Source organism: Macaca thibetana, chromosome 6 (assembly GCF_024542745.1).
Source record: "Macaca thibetana thibetana isolate TM-01 chromosome 6, ASM2454274v1, whole genome shotgun sequence".
Lineage (NCBI taxonomy): Eukaryota > Metazoa > Chordata > Mammalia > Primates > Cercopithecidae > Macaca > Macaca thibetana.
The window spans coordinates 104,916,752-104,937,291 of NC_065583.1; the positions used below are offsets into that span (position 1 = coordinate 104,916,752).

General features: G+C 39.0%; 1 protein-coding gene across 4 annotated transcripts in view; it reads right to left on the reverse strand.

The window, feature by feature from the left end:
- The window catches only part of IQGAP2 (IQ motif containing GTPase activating protein 2), a 309,380-nt gene that overhangs the window by 121,747 nt on the left and 167,093 nt on the right, over positions 1-20,540 (reverse strand). For all 4 annotated transcript variants that reach the window (XM_050795627.1, XM_050795628.1, XM_050795630.1 and 1 more), the window contains 2 exons: positions 17,956-18,033; positions 13,073-13,149 (listed from right to left, as the gene is read on the reverse strand). In XM_050795627.1, the coding sequence (XP_050651584.1) occupies positions 13,073-13,149; positions 17,956-18,033 (155 nt within the window). The remainder of the gene's footprint in view (positions 1-13,072; positions 13,150-17,955; positions 18,034-20,540) is intronic.

The window sequence follows — 20,540 nt, forward strand, 5'->3', positions numbered from 1 at the left end:
CACACAAAATAAAAGTTTTCAACGTATATTGTCCAAATGGGATCTTAAAAAGAGATTATGCTCAGTCCAGGCGCGGAGGCTCACGCCTGCTATCCCAGCACTTTGTGAGGCCAAGGCAGGTGGATCACCAGGTCAGGAGATCGAGACCATCCTGGTTAACACGGTGAAACCCCGTCTCTACTAAAAATACAAAAAAATTAGCCGGGCGCGGTGGCGGGCACCTGTAGTCCCAGCTACTTGGCAGGCTGAGGCAGGAGAATGGCGTGAACCCGGGAGGCGGAGCTTGCAGTGAGCCGAGATCGCGCCACTGCACTCCAGCCTGGGCAACAAAGCGAGACTCCGTCTCAAAAAAAAAAAAACAAAAAAATCCCCAAAAAATTAGCTGGGCGTGGTGGTGGGTGCCGTAGTCCCAGCTACTCGGGAGGCTGAGGCAGGAGAATGCTGTGAACCCGGGAGGCGGAGCTTGCAGTAAGCTGAAATCATGACACTGCACTCCATCCTGGGAGACAGAGCGAGACTGTCTCAAAAAAAAAAAAAAAAAAAAAAGAAAAAAAAGAAAAATAAAATAAATAAAAATAAAAAATATAAAAGAGATTATGCTCATATATTCTTTGTGAGTAAAGGCTTAAAAAACATCCTTTTTCCTTTTATATGAGAATTTGACCTTTGATTAACTTTCTAGCTCTGTTCTCTTAGGAACCTATACTGTCAACTGTGTTATAAGCATCATTGCTTAGGAAAAAGTAACCCACTTGATAAATTGTATCTTGAGAGAAGAAACCATAAATACCTAATAGGTACCATATCTTTGGGCCTTCCTGGGTTCAATGACTCTTATAACTGGTATGTTCTTTGCAGAGAACTGGGAAGCTATGCAGTACAGCGGTTACTATAGATATTGGCTCCTGGGGGCATGAGACTTACAAGCCAGGAAGGTTCAAACCCACTCCTCCGCAGCAAAGTTGTAACTTGGAGTACCAAAGAGAATGGCGGCTTCCAGATGGCTGTATGGAGAACTATGTGGAGTGTCATGCAGGCTCCCACTGAAGAGCAAACACCTGCCAGCATGCTGGCTATCCCGGCTGCCTCTCTTCTGAGCAACAGGTGCCAGATGTGGCTTATGACAGGTGGGTGAATCTGAATATTTAGCTAAACCTAAGAACCCCCTGATGGGTATGGCCCACTAGACCACGAATACATGTGAATGCCATTTTCTTTGTCCCCTTATCACCACAGGATATTATCAATAAAATCTTTCAAGGGACTAGCAACTGATAGCAACAAGACGTTATTTAAATCTGCATTTCCTTATGGTAGTTGTGAGGGTAAACATTTTTTCATATATGCATTAGCCATTCATATGTCTTCCAGGAAATGCCTATTAATGAATGTTCAAATTTTAAAGAATTTGCCTCTTATTTTCCTGCTTTTCCTTTAAAACCAAAGCAAAGGACAAAGAACAAAGTTTTTTTTTAACCGTATGTGTAACATTAGTTTTAATACTAAATTTTAATACGATATTTATATCTTATCCACAGAAGAAAAACTTTTATATTAGACTTTGAACATTCTTCAAAGTGAAATAGCCATTATGTATTCATAATTCCAAACTAGCAAAACAGGATACATTCCTTAGTTAAAGTTCTAGGTCTTTAGAGATTATCATGGATATAAAACTGTTTACTTTACACAGCCTCTGAGGACTTTACTACCAAAGGTTCATGCCAACAAGTCATTATAATTAAAGCTAGATCATTAAGATACCATGCTGACATTTTCAAAACCATAATATTTTATGAACCAATTCTCAACTCATTATTACATGGGGAAAAAATTCCAGTTAAAAGGGTGCTCATATTACTTGGAACAATGAAATGTCAACCTCTTCACTTGCTCCTTTCTAGTAATGGGAATGACAAAATTAAACAGAATTTAACAGGCAAGATGAACTGCAAAAGAATTTGGGAGGTGAGTGGAGATCAAGCCATAATTTAAGAAATGAGAATAGATAGCCAGGGGTGGTGGCTCACGACTGTAATCCCAGCACTTTCGGAGGCTGAGGCGGGCGGATCACCTGAGGTCGAGAGTTTGAGACCAGCCTGACCAACATGGAGAAACCCCGTCTCTACTAAATATACAAAATTAGCTGGGTATGGTGGCACATGCCTGCAATCCCAGCTACTCAGGAGGCTGAGGCAGGAGAATTGCTTAAGCCCGGGAGGCAGAGGTTGCAGTGAGCCGAATTCACGCCATTGCACTCCAGCCTGGGCAACAAGAGCAAAATCCCTCCTCAAAAAAAAAAAAAAAAAAAAAAAAAAAAAAAGAAATGAGAATAGATGAATAATCAAAAATGTATAATTGTATCACTTCAATTTCTTTCATAGTACCTGATTTGCACTTTCCTCCTCTTTTTACAAATTCAAAAATATACCTAAACTAATTTACAAAGAAAACTATAAAAAAAATCAGTGAAATGTAGAAAATGTTGCAGTAAAATGTAAGTAGAATCCATAAAATGTCTTCAAGCAACAAATTTTATATTTATTTCAAGTACTTAATGTGCTGTATCTTTAATATGTATTACCTACACTAATATCCTGCTGAAGTTTTAACATACTTTTACATTTTTCCATCAAAGCCTAAGCTAATTGGTATCTATTATCCTTTATATGCTTCCATCTCTAACTTTCCCACCTATGGAATGTTGAGATAATTTAGAATTTTAGATTCATGCTTTCATTTTTTTATTATATCCACCAATAATTTAGTTATCTGTAAATTTTATTAAGTGTTTTTCTGATTTTATCTATACCAAATTTTCCTTCTTAGAGTTTTATCTTTGGTTCTTCCGTGTATAAATGTAAGTGCTCAATAAATATTTGTTGAACATAAATTGAATGAATCATCAATTGCACATATTTTAATATTTTCATTTGTTCCTCGAGTCTTGGTTCTGTTTGGTGAATCCAATGCTTCCTTCAGTGTCAGTTCCCTTCAAATGTCTGGCATCTTCTGATCTGGGGCTCATCTTGGTGTTTGAGACTTGCTTTTTGTTGGTCATTCACTGCAGATCCCCATGTCAGGAGCCAGCATTAAGAAACTGTAGAGAGCAATGGAACTGATGCCACGAGGGAACCAGAGTCTTTCCTTCTCAGGCTGGGGACTCTCTATCCCTTCTTGAGGTCATGAGCTGTCTTGGGTACCGGCATGCTCTCCTGCTATCAGCATCTACACTTGCTGCTTTAGGGAAGGGCCATACAGTTCTGCTGGTCCCAGCCTGACGATTGTTCACTTTGAAGTTCTTCTTTTCCTTGCTGTCCCCTTTGCATGGAGCAAACCTCACGACAGCTCCTACCTCTGCTGCATCCCCCAGCGTTTTGTGGGCTGTGATCTTCTCCCAACTTGCTTCTCAGTCAATCAAATTCTGTCTGTTTACTTCATGTTAGGAGTTGTTCAAATTTCTGGTTAGTAGATGGCATTTTTATCGCAAATGTATTTTTTAAAAGTTATTACCGTAGTTAATTTCATGTCAGTTTTGGAAAGGGGATAAGACAGCTGTGCTCAATGATCTTGATGCAACTGTTTTCACATTATGCTCTGTTCATCCATTCATTCATTTAATTACTATTTTCAGAACAGCTTCTATATGAAAATATTTTTCTCAGCTGTGCACGGTGGCTCATGTCTGTAATCCCAGCACTTTGGGAGGCCAAGGCAGGCTGATCATTTGAGGTCAGGAGTTCGAGACCGGCCTGGTCGACATGGTGAAACGCCTTCTCTACTAAAAATACAAAAATTATCTGGGCATGGTGGCACACGCCTGTAATCCCAGCTACTAAGGAGGCTGAGGCAGGAGAATTGCCTGAACCAGGGAGACAGAGGTTGCAGTGAGCCAAGATTGTGCCACTGCATTCCAGCCTGGATGACAGAGTGAGACCCCATCTCAAAAAACACAACAAGGCCGGGAGCGGTGGCTCACGTCTGTAATCCCAGCATTTTGGGAGGCTAAGGCAGGTGGATCATGAGGTCAGGAGATTGAGACCATCCTGGCTAACCTGGTGAAACCCTGACTCTACTAAAAATACAAAAAATTAGCTGGGTGTGATGGTGGGAGCCTGTAGTCCCAGCTACTCCAGAGGCTGAGGCAGGACAATGGCATGAACCCAGGAGGCGGAGCTTGCAGTGAGCCAAGATGGTGCCACTGCACCTCCAGCCTGGGCAACAGAGTGAGACTCCGTCTCAAAAAAAAAAAAAACACACACACACAACAAAAAATTTTTCTCTACCATGCTATCCCTAAATTAAGGTACTTAGGCTACCACAAAATACAGGTTTGATGGTAACATGAATTAAAATGTTTATACCAAAGTGTTAATTTTTCCCCTTTGATGATAAAGAAATTAGACAGCTATTTCCAATTTCACTTTTTATTTCTCCATTGTACAATGTAATATTAATATAAATCTTACAATAAACAAACATCCTGGCTTAAGTAAAAGTTACCACAAGGTGGTGCTGAGAAGTTAGCTTTCTGAAGATGGAAGAATCTTTGCTTTTAAATTTAAGTCTGATATTTTCTTAAGCTAATATTGGTCAGGTAAAGATCTCATTTGCATATATCAAAAAATCTCATTTACTAAAAACTTAAAATATGTATTGTATAGTTTCTGTTTGGCCTCAATTTTCAACCTTTTTTTTTTTTTAAATCACTGATGTTGAGGTTTAAACTGTTAGCTTTGGAAAGATCACTTTTCATAGTGTGGGCGTTTTATACCTAATCTCTGTGTGGGAGGTGCTTCCCAGCCGATTACTCAAACGGGCAAAAGTTTATCAGGAAACTGTGTTTACCCAGTTTTCCCATGCTGAAAAAAACAGCAATAGCAAACTACTCTTTCCCAAGCATTTAAATTAAAATGAGGCTGCTCATTACCTGAAGTATATAGGAAATCAAGCCTTAATCTTAAAAAAAAAAAAAAAAAAAAAAAAAAAAGCCCATTGAACAGAAAAAATACCAAACTCATGTAGCTCTTCAACAGTTACTTTATTAAGCACCGTTTGGTACCTAACAGCCAAGTCAAAGGGCTGAGAACATTCCAAAGGTAGTCGTGGAATTAATGTCACCTTCGCTTCTCATGTCTAAGGGAGCACTTTCTGTGAAGTAGCAAGCCTCTTACCACACCAAAAGCTACAGCACACCTGTGCAGCTGAGTGAGGCCAGCAACGGAGGGGTTGCTCAGAGGCAGCTACCGTCTCATTGACCCATGTGCTCCTACTTGTACAAACAATATCACTTAAAGTCCAGGAAGCAATAAAGAAAGTTTTAAAAAATACCATGTAGTGTATATCATGAAAGTAGTAGATAGTAGTAGTAGTTGTTGTTGTTTTATCTACTGAACCAAATTTTTCCATCTTAGTCACATACCTCACTGCCAAAATCACATGGCATTAGTTTTTTCTACCACTTTCTAGATAAAACTAGTGGTATTAGTTTTTTCTACTACTTTCAAGATATACACTAAAAGGTACTATAGTAATGAAATGCAAACTTAAAAGGCAGCAGCTAAATTTATTTATTTATTTATTTATTTATTTTGAGACGGAGTCTCGCTCTGTCGCCCAGGCTGGAGTGCAGTGGCCGGATCTCAGCTCACTGCAAGCTCCGCCTCCCGGGTTCACGCCATTCTCCTGCCTCAGCCTCCCGAGTAGCTGGGACTACAGGCGCCCGCCACCTCGCCCGGCTCATTTTTTGTATTTTTAGTAGAGACGGGGTTTCACCGTGTTAGTCAGGATGGTCTCGATCTCCTGACCTCGTGATCCGCCCGTCTCGGCCTCCCAAAGTGCTGGGATTATAGGCTTGAGCCACGGCGCCCGGCCCGCAGCTAAATTTATTTCAGCTTTCTTGGATCACATTATGTGTAGCTCATTTTGTACCATAACATGTGGGATGAATGTTTGTATATCAAAGCCTCATGGTAGAGCGGAAAGACCATGGGACTAGAATCCAGAAGCCCTGAATCCTGGCCCCCAAACTGGTAAAACCTCAATGTGTGACTAAGAGCAAGTCACGTCACCCAAGCTTTCAGTTCCCTTATCTGTGAAATGAATGACTTAGACTACAATAACTTCCCAAGGCCCTTCCCGTTCTCAAGTTCCATGATTCTTCATTTAAAACATGTTAAATATAAGAGCTGAGAGGCCTGTGCTGAAGTTCAAGTCTGATACTGGTGTTCTTTTAACTTTCTTCGAAGTAGGGAAATAATTGACTTCTTTTGAAGCCATTGGCTGGCTGAATTCATAGTAGCACAGGTTCACTTCTCACACCTCCTGGTTTTTACTAACTGTGTGACCTTCGGCAGCCTCTCTATTCCTCAACTGCCTTGGTAATAAAATGGGACTAATAATAGTGACCACTGCACAGATACATTATGAAGATAAAATGAGATTATACCAGCACAGTATTTTGTGCAGTACCAGGCACATAGTTAAAAGCTCCATTTGTGTTAGCCTTTGTTCTTACTATTCTTTGTTATAAAAATGTGTCCTTTGTATACAAACACTTAATGATAACCTATCAAAGTGGTTTTCTTACTTTTTCCAATGCCAAGAATCTCCCCACACAGAATTTCCCCACACAGACTCCATGTTTGAAATAGTTTTATTTACTGAGCCAAAATTTTCCATCTTAGTCACATATATCACTGCCAATATCATATCAAAATCCAGGGTTCTATACCTAATTTTCAGCCCCAAAGCAAAGGAATCCTGAGGCAGCCTTATCATAGGGAAATTAGTTCAGTTAAACCTCCTGAAGAGTTAAATATGCAAACTCCAGAGACTTTAACTTGGAATCAATGGCACATAAGCTGTATGAGGTAACAAGATGTGGTTCACAGACTCTTAAGAGCTCAGAATTTAGGAAGATAGAAAGGCACAACAGCTATACTAATTTAGTACAGAAAGAGGAGGAAAGGGAAGGGAATGGTTCAGAGCACAGAGAGAATTCTGAACAAGGAAGGACTTGAAAGAAATAAGCAGGTGCAACTGCCTCCCTCACCTTACTCCCAAATACTGCCATCTCCAGATATCCCTTCTGAGAACCTAGGAATAGAGCCTGTCCTTTGGGCTAAGAAACTGTCTTTAGAAATCTTATTTATAAATGCAAATATGTTCACTGTTAGAGATATAATCAATCTGATATAAGGGTTCAATCAGTTTCTTAGGGAAGGAAAGGGTTCTAAGGGAACAGAGTGTGAAGACAAGGAAAGTTATGCATTAATGCCTGAGGAGCAGGTTCAAAGGCCACCTGGGAAGCAAGACAGCCACCTGGCTGTGTGGGAGCTGGCTAGACGAACTCTCCTCTACAAAACTGCCAGGGTACTCCGACGGCTGGTGAAGCAGAAGTGGGTCTGCCAGAGCCATGGCATCACCATTGCACCTGAAACATGGCGGCTGTGACATAGCTACAGTATCAGCAGCAGGAAGAGTAATCCTATCACAGAGGAGAGGCAGACACGGCTTCAGTTTGTGGCTGCCCATATAGAAGAATCTCAATGGTCAAATAAACCAGACAGCAAGAAAAGCAGAATCCAGTAAGCTAATAAGGTTAAATTTGAAAAACCAATATAAACACTCGACTTTTAAGAGGATTCCCTTAAGAGTGGTTGGTTCCACATCTCGAAGCAGAAATAATCAGGATAGGACTGGAACATCCCGTTGTGACCATGAACAAGGATATTTCAAAGAATGTCAGTTTCAAAGAATGTCAGGGACGGTGCTAGAAGGACAAGGAAGTGGGCCAGAAAGAGCTCAGATTGACCAAGCTGAAACAATCTGGTTCATCAAAAAGAAAGAGATATTAATCTTGGTTAAGTCTGAGAAAGGCCACAGGTTCAAAACAATAATCAAGAGAATAATATACAACGTCCAAAAAGGAAGTTGTAATAAAAAAAGAGATAAATAGCGAAAGTGTATTTCTATTGACTTTAACAAGTTGGGGAGCATTATTAAAACACAAGTACTTTGTTCCTTCTATATCTGTTTTTTTTTTGTTGTTGTTCTTTGAGATGGAGTCTCAATCTCTTGCCCAGGCTGGAGTGCAGTGGCGCGATCTTGGCTCATCACAACCTCCGCCTCCCAGTTCCATTCTCCTGCCTCAGCCTCCTGAGTAGCTAGGACAACAGGCGTGTGCCACCGTGCTTTTTTTTTTTTTAAATTGAGATGGAGTCTTGCTCTGTTGCCCAGGCTAGAGTGCAATGGCACAATCTCGGCTCACTGCAACCTCTGCCTCCCAGGTTCAAGCAATTCTCCCGCCTCAGCCTACCGAGTAGTTGTGATTACAGGCACCTGCCACCACACTTTGCTAATTTTTGTATTTTTGGTAGAGACGAGGTTTCACCATCATGGCCAGGCTGATTTTAAACTCCCGACCTCGGCCAGGCGCAGTGGCTCACGCCTGTAATCCCAGCACTTTGGGAGGCCGAGGCGGGTGGATCATGAAGTCAGGAGATCAAGACCATCCTGGCTAACACGGTGAAACCCCATCTCTACCAAAAATACAAAAAAAAAAAAAAAAAAAAAAAAAAAATTAGCCGGTCGTGGTGGCGGGCGCCTGTAGTCCCAGCTACTCGGGAGGCTGAGGCAGGAGAATGGCATGAACCCAAAGGCGGAGCTTGCAGTGAGCCGAGATCACGCCACTGCACTCCAGCCCAGGTGACAGAGCGAGACTCCGTCTCAAAAAAAAACCTCCCAACCTCACATGATCTGTCTGCCTCAGCCTCCCAAAGTGCTGGGATTACAGGCATGAGCCACAACGCCTGGCCTATATTTGTTTATATATAGATATTTTTATACTATTTATACTACATGAAAGAATAAAGACCAGGAACTTTGAGTAAACTAAATAGTCCCAGAAAACAAAGGAAGTGCCCCAAGATAAGGAAGAACCAAGAAGCATAGGTGGTGACAGAAACACCGGGTAGAAAAAGGGTCTAGCACTGGTGGTCACATCCACTAACTAAGAGGAGGCAGGACTAGAAACATGATCTGAGACGATAAATCAGCCCCAAAGCCTAAGGATCACTGGATACAGTCAATCCCTTGTCTCCCAGGGGATGAAAAACTCTAGAAAGCACGACTAATTTAAAAAAAAAATATTTAAAAGGCATACATAAGCTTTTAATAATGTTAGTGGATCAGGCCAATACATCATTATGACAGGACAATGGATTATACAATGCTGGTCAAGTGAGACTTAAGAAAGAAAATTATTTCAGGGTGATGGGGAAGTGGGGCAGGGGCAGGGACCAGACTGTAAATAAAAACCTACCTGAAAGCCAGGTACTTAAATGCGGTCTGATTAAAAAATAAAAAAAAAAAACAAAAAACACAATGACAGTTTAGCCTAATGCCTGTGGCCAGGGTCTGACTCACCATGGGAGAAGAACCCAAAGTTGCACCATGTTCTGACCCACAGGTGATCCATCCGAAACCCAGATCTGTAATCATGGCAGGTCTGAAGGGGTATTCTTTTGTTTCTGGTGCCATGAAGATTATGTCAATTCTGGGTAGGTATCAAAATAACATAATAGCCTAGGACAAAACTAGTTATAAATAATAAACAAAATGAGTGAAACTTGCAGTATGGGCCTTACAGAATAGCTTCCACTGTCGTAAGTTTGTAATAACGTACCTGGGCATTTCACCTGCTCTTTAAGGTATCTGAAGAACTCAAAACGTTAGTTCTACTAAATTATTTCAATTCTTTCAAGGAATTCACTTGCATGACTGTTTAAACAAATAACAGTTGTTTAATATCATTTATTATAAATCTTTAATAAAGTGGGTACTAAACCACATGTCAAAAAAGTTTCTTATCCTTGCATAAAAGGCCTCCAGATATTTTTTAAAAATTAGTATAGTAACTAGTTAGCAAGGCTCTCACTCTCGAACTGGTTCCTTTTCAAGGCAGAGGCTTTATAACATTCCAAAAGAAGCCACAAAAATAAAACATGCCATAGGCAGTATGCACTTTAAGTTCAAAGATATCAAAATAGTAACAGTGGTTTTTGACTTGGTGTTGAGATAGTGGGTATTTTAGCTTTTTCTTTAATATTCTTCCAGAATTTTCCATTTTTTTCCACAATGAGCATACATTACTTTTGAAAAAAACGAGAAAAAGACAAACATTTCTTTAGAAAAAGAATGATGTGGCCGGGTGTGGTGGCTGATGCCTGTAATCCCAGCACGCTGGGAGGCTAAGGCAGGCAGATCACGAGCTCAAGAGATCGAGACCATCCTGACCAACATGGTGAAACCCCATCTCTACTAAAAATACAAAAATTAGCTGGGCATGGTAGTGCATGCCTGTAGTCCCAGCTACTCAGGAGGCTGAGGCAGGAGAATCGCTTGAACCTGGGAGGTGGAGGTTGCAGCGAGCTGAGATGGCACCACTGCACTCCAGCCTGGTGACAGAGTGAGACTCCATCTCAAAAAAAAAAAAAAAAAAAAAAAAAAAAAGATGCCATCCACCACTAACATGAGTCTGTCTACATTAGGTGAAGCTTGAGAACTTCCCCCCTTTGCTGCTGTGGTAATGTTCATGGAGTCTGGCTTGAGAACACCAAGCTAAACTGACACAGCGATTGGTGAGTGGTAGGACACGAGACTGGGATCAGAAATAAAACGAAAAGGTGAGGGGCAGGCAGGAAAAGGGAAACACAGATACAAACAGGAAGCAAGGGTAAGCACCCAGGAGAAGTTAGGTTGTTAAGTCCAAATCATGATGACAGGGAATAGGAGACAAGTTTGGTCAGGGCTAAGAGCTAACTTTTAGATCAAGTCAGGTCCACAGGCTGGGGCAGGAAGAAGGGAGCGCCTGGCAAGCTTAACTTCCTAGAGGAAATTTCCTTGCTGGCTTCTCAGCTATAATCAGAATCTCTGACCTGCCTAATTACTCTATCAGGTAATAACAACTCTCAAATACAGTAGCAGTGCTGTATTTGCAACCAGGATATAAAAACTGAAGACATGTTAGTTCATTTCCATCATCACTTCTAACTATGCAGCAAGAGTCTTTATTAAACCCACTGTATTTATTAGAGGATTGCTCCTCAGCTTCCAAATGTGTGTTGCACAACAAAACAGAATATCAGCCTCCTTTTGAGTGACTGACTGCATTTTAAATCACAGCAGGAACAAGTTTTGGTGGAAAAAGCTTCAGATACACTTGGGACTTCTCAGTTCCATAGTGAGAGGCAGCTATACAATAATTTAGAACAAAGAAAAGTGAGGAGAATGCTATTTACTAAATAAGTACTGCTTTTGAAGATAAAATATCCTACTTAAGGTCAGATCTGGTGAATGACATGCCCCAGGAGGGATCCCCTCCAGGATGAGTAAAAGTAATGCAGATGTCTAGGATGAGTAACTAAAAAACACAGTCCTGGAAAATGTCACATCAATATTTGTATACAATTGGCAATAATAAACGAAAAGTTGTTTTTTCTTTGTTTACCAAGCTATTCAAGCCATTGTTAACATCATGGCAAACACTCATGTCAGTCTAAGTGCAGCTCTATATAGCTCCTTTAGGAGAACCATGATATCACCAGAAAGGAACTTAGCATACCATTTGTTTATAAGTTCCTTAACATGAATGTCCCAGTTGTCTACTTCAGAAAATCAGTTGAAACTTACACAAGATAGCCCATGAGCATGTGACAGAACTAGAGATTAGCACTATGATGCACACATATAGCAATGGCATTAACTAGTGGTGGCTGGCTTAGCAGGTCACAGACCCAGTACTAACTACAGTGTTAAGTGATCATTTTAAGATCTGAAAAATATTTAATAAAGAATATTGGGCAACAGAGGTTGAAAATATTCCTCAACATAAGCACTTTTGCACAAGCAGCTTTTAGAAAACCTGTGGCACAATGATACTCTAGCCACATCTGAGAAGGCAGCATTGAAGTAGGTTTGTTTTTATCGTTGTTTTCTTTTTTTAACCAGTTGTTCTAAGTTATTAGAATAACAAAAACCATAGCAAAGGCACCTACACTTGGTCTCTATTTCTAGCAACTGTCATCTTCCAAAGCAATCCCGTAAGTACTGACTAGGGGAAAAAGTCAAATTACATGACATAATCAAATTTCTTCTCTAGAAAGCCAACACCACAATGAATTACTGTAGAAGCATTTTCCTTTGGAGAGGAAAAGAGCCAGGAAGAAGTCAATGTAAACCTCTAGGCAGAGTACTCTGCCAGGAAAATGACTTCTAGTGATAAAAACACAAGGCAGATGTTCTAAAAGTAATTTAAAATGTAATCAGACATGAAGTCTTCCAAAACCATTACCTGTGTACACTCAAGACAATAGCCACAAACTGGATTTTTAGAATAATCTTTGTTACCATCTAAAAATCAAATTTCTTCCAGGCCAATAAGATAAAATGTAATCTGTGAACTAGCAGAATTTCAGCATTTTCAAAATTCAAGTTATTGAACAACTGCTTTAAAATAATGAATGTGTCTTGATTTGACTAATTTACACGAACTACTGTTTTTCTTCTTTATCCTTAGGGTACAAATTCTATTGAACAAAAGATCAAAAGAAAGTATTCTTACCATTATATTTTCTTAATCTATAAGAATTGAACTAAATTATAATTTTACTCATTAAACCAAAATTATAATGACTATTAAAGCTGCTCATTTGATATATTCGCATTATGTTTGTAAACTAGGTCATAACTCAAGAATATAGTAGTACGTTACAGTTGGATTTCTAGAAGTTTCAACCTAAATTCTCTCTTTATTATACTTAATGGTTTTCATTCATTTTCTGGTTTTCTAATGTGAGTTAGATTTAAAAATCAGAAAAACATTTTTCAAGTTCAAGGACTACTTATATGTGAACATTATTTTAATTTTGTGTTAGCAAATCCAAAACAATGGAATCAATAAAAAGTTCTTCAAACTATTAAAGTAACTTAAAACCTCTTTTAAAATTGAAATTTTAGTTTTATTTAAATCTACTTCTTAGAGCGTCTTTTAGCTGTATTTTCCCCCTACCTCAGTGCATGAATGCAATATATCATTCTTGGTATGTTTTTCCGATCATAGACATCTGTTGTTTCTGGATAAAATATCTGGAAAACAAAAGAAACAATGTTTATTATATGTTTTGCTTCTCACAAGTATTTACTTCCCAAAATGATCCTATTTTGATTGTCCTTGCTATCCTATAATTATTTAAATATAGAGGAACCTCTCCGCCATTGCTTCATCTTGCTGTAGATAGACCAATCACTGTATCTGGACCCCTGCCTGACAGCACGCCTAAGAGTGGTCCACAGGAGGATAGTGCGGTCCCCAGCCAGCTACTCCAAGAAGGTTGTGTCCACAGTGTTAGTGGTAGTGTTTCATTTCACAGGCATATGAGCACATGTGGGCTCTGCCTCCTGTAGCCTTCACACTCCTGACTTCCCAGAGGTCCCATGAGCCTGAGAAGGGTGTCCTTTTTATTAGCCACTTTATTGTATCGTTAAAATCTTGTCATATGTGCTCTGTACACATGTATACAGGCATATACAACACATACACATTTTTAAAAATCTGTTTAAAGTAATACATTTTCACCAAATAAAATCTGGAAAGTATATAAGGTGTAAAGGAAAAACACCTATGACCATACCTCCCAGATTGTCACTATTAGCAATTTTGTCCCTATTTTTCTTCTGGTCTTTTTTTCTGTATGTCTCTGATTTTTTTAGGTTTATATATATGTGTGCGTGTGAAAACAAAATTGTACTTAGTGTAAACCTGTTCAAAACACTTAACAGAACACAACTATTTCCCATCCCCTTCATTATTCTATAAGATTATTTTTAATAGATGTATATGATTCTTTTATATTTTTGAACCATAGCTTAGACAGTCATCCATGGTTGAACATTTGTTTTGCTTCTAATTTTTCCCTATTATAAGCCACCATGATGAATATTTCTGCATTTTCTGAGCATCTGATTATTTTGGATAATCATCTAAATATGAAATCACTAGACTGAAAGGTCTGAACATCAAAGTTTTGAATACACCTTCACACTCTTTTTCTTCTTCTAAAATGTTTTATTTTAGGTTTGGGGTACATGTGGAGGTTTGTTACACAGGTAAATGTGTGTCACGGGGGTTTATCATACATACTATTTCATACTCTTTTTCTTAAACTTGAAACTAACAGCCTGATAAGAAACAGATTTCAGGTCAGGTCCAGTGGCTCACACCTGTAATCCCAGCACTTTGGGAGGCTGACGTGGGCGGATCACCTGAGGTCAGGAGTTCAAAACCAGCCTAGCCAACATTAGCCAGGCATGGTGGTGCATGACTGTAATCCCAGCTTCTTGGGAGGCTGAGGCAGGAGAATTGCTTGAACCCAGCAGGTGGAGGTTGCAGTGAGCCAAGCACGTGCCACTGCACTCCAGCCTGGGCGACAAGAATAAAACTCCGTCTCAAAACAAAACAAATGAACAAACAAATCAACAAAAGAAACAGATTTCAGAGTGAGGCACCAAATTTCTCTGTTCCTAAGAACACACAAAAAATAATTAAGCTTGAGGTTTTTAAAATTAAGATAATCATTTAGGTATTATTTACTTTAAGTAAATATTTTATAAAAACTGACATCAAAAACTAAAATCATGTATCATATGGTAGCACTTGATACTCAAGTGCTATTTCCTGTTGGTCATTGAGAAAAGCTGAGAAAAGAAAGAAGCAAAGTTACTTGAGCTACAACATGTATAATTACTAAGTACTTAAAGAAATGGCAGTAGCCTAAGAAATTTAAAAAGCCTTTCCACTTTTCCTTTAACACATTTGCTACTAAAGTGTCAATGAGAAGAGGATCCCTAAATTCAGAAGAGTATTAGCTGGGCATGGTTGTGCTTTGGGAGGCAGAGGCAGGTAGATCACCTAAGGTCAGGAGTTCAAGACCAGCCTGACCAACATGGTGAAACTCCCGTCTCTACTAAAAATTAAAAAAAAAATAAAAGCTGGGCATGGTGGAGCACACCTATAGTCCCAGCTACTTGGGTGGCCGAGGCAGGAGAATCACTTGAACCCAGGAGGCAAAGCTTGCAGTGAGCCGAGATGGCACCACTGCAGTACAGACTGGGCGACAGAGCGAGACTCTGTCTCAAAAAACAACAAGAAAGAGTATTACCGGTTTAAAGTTCTCTATGTAAGCAGAGAACAACTACAATTGCCTCTCCCCTTTTCTTTAAACAAGAACCTTTTATATTTATATTTCTCCTGGAAAGCCATTATAAATATCTTCTTTCAGCAAGGAGATGAGATCAATTTATCGTTCACCAGAATGTTTTATGCAGCATTGTATTTCCGGCACCTAGCATGATACTGAGCACAGAGTAAGCACTTACTATTGATAAATGAAAGGATACTAGTTAAATATGATACATCAAAGTCAACTTAGTATACAGTCTGTTGCCCCTGTAATGCAATATATCAATGACTTCATAATAAAAACCAACGTTAAAATAAAACCTGCTATATAACACCATTTGTTTGGCCCTAAATATACACAATTTGAAAAGGTTTACATCAGATCTATCAAATCTAATGAAATGATCTGAATTTGATGTTGCCTTATACAAAACAATTCTGTTTAAATTCCTTTTTTATTAATCTGTTTATCACCCAGTCTCTAGTTAGTAGTTGCTAAATCACAATCCAGAAACATGAATTATGTATTACAGCCAGTTCCTAGAAGGAAACAGCATTTAACATTCTGGGCATTTTAGGAGAAGACAAAATAGTTTGATTAAAAATGGCAGAACAAAATTTAAACATTGATCATTTCAAGATAAAATGAGACTGACCTAAAACAGATACGAGCATAATTATATTAAAAATAGGCATTAATAAATTACATTTAAGGAACCTTCTGTTTCTGTGGTGGTGGGTGTTTTTCATTGCACACCTGGCACAACAGAGGTCTTCATAAGTCAGTAGCTTATCCTCTTGACCTCCAGCGAGACCACTCCTAAATAATTTTTAAAAAATAGCTGTATAGGCCAGGCATGGTGGCCCATGCCTGTAATCCCAGCACTTTGGGAGGCTGAGGAGGGCAAATCACCTGAAGTCAGGAGTTCGAGACCAGCCTGGCCAACATGCGGAAACCCTGTCTCTACTAAAAATACAAAAAATAGCCAGGTGTGGTGGTGCCCACCTGTAACCCCAGCTACTTGGGAGGCTGAGACAGGAGAATCACTTGAACCTGGGAGGCGGAGGCTGCAGTGAGCCGAGATTGCGCCACCGCACCCCAGCTTAGGTGACAGAGTGAGACTGTCTCAAAAAAAAAAAAAAAAAAAAAAAAAAATAGCTGCACATACTAAGCAACATATATACGAGCAAACTATTGACCCAGTTGGGTCTCAAGAGCCATATACAGAGTGGAACAATGTGATTCAAAGGATACCTGCTATATGATTACACTTATATATTGTGCTCAAAATGCCAAAACTGTAGACACAGAGAACATATTAGTGGTTGCCAGGGAACAGGGCTGGGGGAGGGATGCAATCAGAAGGACCACTCTTCTGTGGGTCTGTGTCTTGATTGTGGTGGTGGTTACACAAATCTATTCATGGGATAAAAGTGCACAGAATCACACATACATGCACACACAAGCCCACTCACACAAACAATTGCATGTGGAATAGTGAAAATGGAAGAAAGGTCTGTAGTCTAGTTTACATTAATACATCAACGTCAATTTAACATGTACTGCAGTCAGATGTCGCCAGCAGGGGAAAGCTGAATGAAGGATACACATAGAAGTACTATTTTTACAACTTCCTGTGATTCTATAATTATTTCAAAATAACAAGTTTAAAAAATAGTTCTACAATTTTTATCAAATGTAATTATTTCCTCATTTCCTTCCCTTGCCTAATTCTCTCACAGACTTTAGGATGCCTGCTCTTCGAATTTAACAAGCGCTGACTGTTTGCTGAGTAAATTATATTTAGGTATCTATTTTAGGAGTAAGAGCTATAACCCCCTAGCCTTTACAAGTGATATAATGATTTATAATAATAATTTATAGGCCAGGTGTGGTAGCTCATCCCTGTAATCCCAGCACTTTTGGGATGCCGTGGCGGACAGATCGCTTGAGCTCAGGAGTCTGAGACCAGCCTGCCCGACATGGCAAAACCTTGTCTCTACAGAAACAAAACAAAAACAAAAATTAGCTGGGCGTGGAGCAGCTACTTGCCCGTGGTCCCAGCTACTCAGGAGGCTGAGGTGGGAGAATCACTTGAACGTGAGAGGTGGAGGTGGTAGTGAGCCACGATTAAGTCACTGCAATCCAGACTGGGCAACAGAGCCAGACTCTGTCTCGAAATAATAATAACAATAATTTACAAAAAATACATTTATAATTATTACAGTAATAAAATATATACTAATACAACGGGATTTCTTTCTTTCTTTTCTTTAAACAGAGACAGGGTTTTGCCATGTTGCCCAGGCTGGTCCCAAACTCCTGGCCTCAAGTGATTCACCTTAGCCTCCCAAAGTGCTGGGATTACAGGTATGAGCCACCACAACTGGCTGAGACTCAGAATCTTTATGTATAAATAGCAATACAAGAAAGGGAGTTGGCTATTTTAGATAGCTCAACTATCTACCAGCTATAGCTTGTTCTGCCTTTATTTTGTACACACTTTTACCTGGCTACTCTCAAACTGTGCATATCCCTCATTCTGAGTTCTTGCCATACATTACTTTGGATAAGTCTTTCCATATTTTTTAGTCCTCACATTTCTCATTTCTACGTTAACATAACCCAGTCTCCAAAGTCATTGCTCATAAAGAGGTGTTTGTGTACTACCTCTTTGCCTTTCCAGTTCAGGTTCCAGTGTGTGAAGGCTTACCTTGGGTAGACCAATAGACTCCATCGCTCTTAACCACTGGACAGTATTATCCGTGTGTCGAAAATGAAGGCCGGACTTCTAACATGAGGATAGGAGGGAAAAAAGGAGAGAAGGAACCACACAAAAAGTGAGTCATTTGTAATAACTTTTTTCACGTACAGGATGCTTTTTAATTGTATTTCTCCTGGAACAGAGTTATTAATGTTCACATAAAACAGAGACACACTAAAGGAGGCTAGACTGTATCTTGGCAACATCCCAACCATCTGTGATGAACCATGAATTTCCATAATTCACACAATTGAGGTAAATTCTGAACTAGAATCTCCAAGACTGTTTAATGTCTAGCACATGCTTAAGGATGTTTTATGAGACACATGTACACAGGCATGGGTGTGTACACACATACACACACGTATGGTGTCCAGATTTTGACAACCATGGCTGAGAGGCCTAGCAACTTCAGAAAAAGACAGGATTTTTAGAAGTCTACATTTTTTTATTCTAATCATGAATATAATATTTCTGCAGAAAACCTGGAAAATGTAGCAAAATACAAAGAGAAAAACAAAACATAAACCATCCTACAATTCAGAACTAATTTTAGTATTGATTCTTCTGATTTAACCCTGATCTTGGCCTTGTATATAAGAAGCAAATCTTTAGCAGAAATATTTAACAAGATCTTTTCCTACTCCTACAATAAAAATAGTTTTTGTATATCTTCCATTTCTTCTTTATAGCCCTCATCAGATAGTCATTCCTTCTGCACAGTCTATAAGTATAGCATTCTTGCCTGTAGCTCATAAAAGTTTATCAGGAATGAACCATTAAGAACTTTAAAATGATCTTGTGTTTTTCACTAGTTAAATGCATAGCACAATGTCATCTATTTATTATACTTTTTAATAAATATATAAAACAATAACTATAGCGAGTTTTACCATATAACTAACATTCAGTAGCAGATAATCACACTCAGAAAGTTTGGCTCTTCCCACCTTCTGTTACCTTCCACAATCTAATAGTGTGTTATATAAAAAGTATTTTCACTGCTGTTAGAAATTATAGAGTATAAACAAATTAACATTTGACAAATGTTTATGCCTTTTTAATAGTGCCCACTATTTGTGATTGAACCATGTGTTCCAATCACTTTATGTAAATTATCCCTAATTTTCAAAACACCCTGAAAGGTAATTATCATTCCTACTTTTTTTCCAGTGTTCATAACAGCTTTATTTTAACAGACCCAGACTGGGAATAATGGAAATGTCCTTTAGTGGGTGAATAAGATTAAATAAACTCTGATGCATTCACATGATGGAATAAATTCCTATTTTTTAAAGATGTGGAAAGATAGGCCAAAAAGATGATGTGATTTGCCTAAAGTCAAGTAGTTGTCAAGTGGCTGACGTGGGATTCAAGACTACATCCCTCCGGATCTGAAAACTTCCCTATGCTGACACTCTACCAGAGAAGAATGCAGGACCTAGATTATTTGATTATTCTTCGGAAGGCAAAAATTAACTACTAATGAAGTGGGTAGAGGAAGGGAGAGTTGAAGGAAGGGAAGAAGGAAAAGGAATAAACAAAGTCCAGAGATTTGACAGGTCAGGCCATACTGTCTGAGTGTTTATAACTCAGCAAAAATTTGTTTATGCAAATAATTTTCAGACGAGGTCAATCTGTGACCATGGAAGAACAAGATAGAAACAATCCACAATGGAGTCTGAACCAAGACAGGTATGAGAACCCTCTGTGCCACAAAATAATGTCCCCCTCTTCCAATTAATATGAGCTACTCTGCTTTCTTTACTGATGACTAAGTTCCTATTCAATCTTCCCACCTCTTAGATAAAAATTACCAAGACACCAAATTGATCCCACTTCCTGACAACACCCAAAAGAAAATGGGCTCTTGCTTCCCTAAATCCCTACTAGAATCACCCAGCACAAGACCAAATCTACTCATTTCTCTTCCCTGTGGCAATATGGGTATGCATTTTTCTTGCCCAACAAGTTAAATAAACCTAATCTTGTTTGACCACAGAGGGTTTCTGGTTTCCAAAACTGGTGGGCTCCAACAATCCCAAATCATATAACAAAGACACCCATGTATTTAGTGGTCTTGTTAGCAAAGTATCTCAGGAAAGATACAAATCTTTCTGAACCTTGGTTCCTGAGCCACAAAATGCTTCTCTGAGTTGCAGAGATTAAACTGAGAATATATGGAAGGTATTTAGTTGCAAAGTGCACCTAAGAATGCAGTAAATATTAGTTATTATAATTATTACACTACAAGATTAGGCTTGGAACTTCCATTTACATTTAAGGTCAGAAAAATGTTCAGTGCTTCATGTTAAGAGGCACTGAAGAAAAGGGTGGTTATCTTGGTCATATTTCTGCAACAAATGAAATGACAGATTTCAAATCTTTCATCCTTTTAAACTACCTGAGAATGCTGACTTCAGAACCCTATGATTCATGTTGGCATACTTAAGAAACACACTTTGGTTAGCAAATTGCAGCAATAACGTTGTCAGTCTACTGAGTTTGCTTCACTTAGAATGAAAATGGTCTTC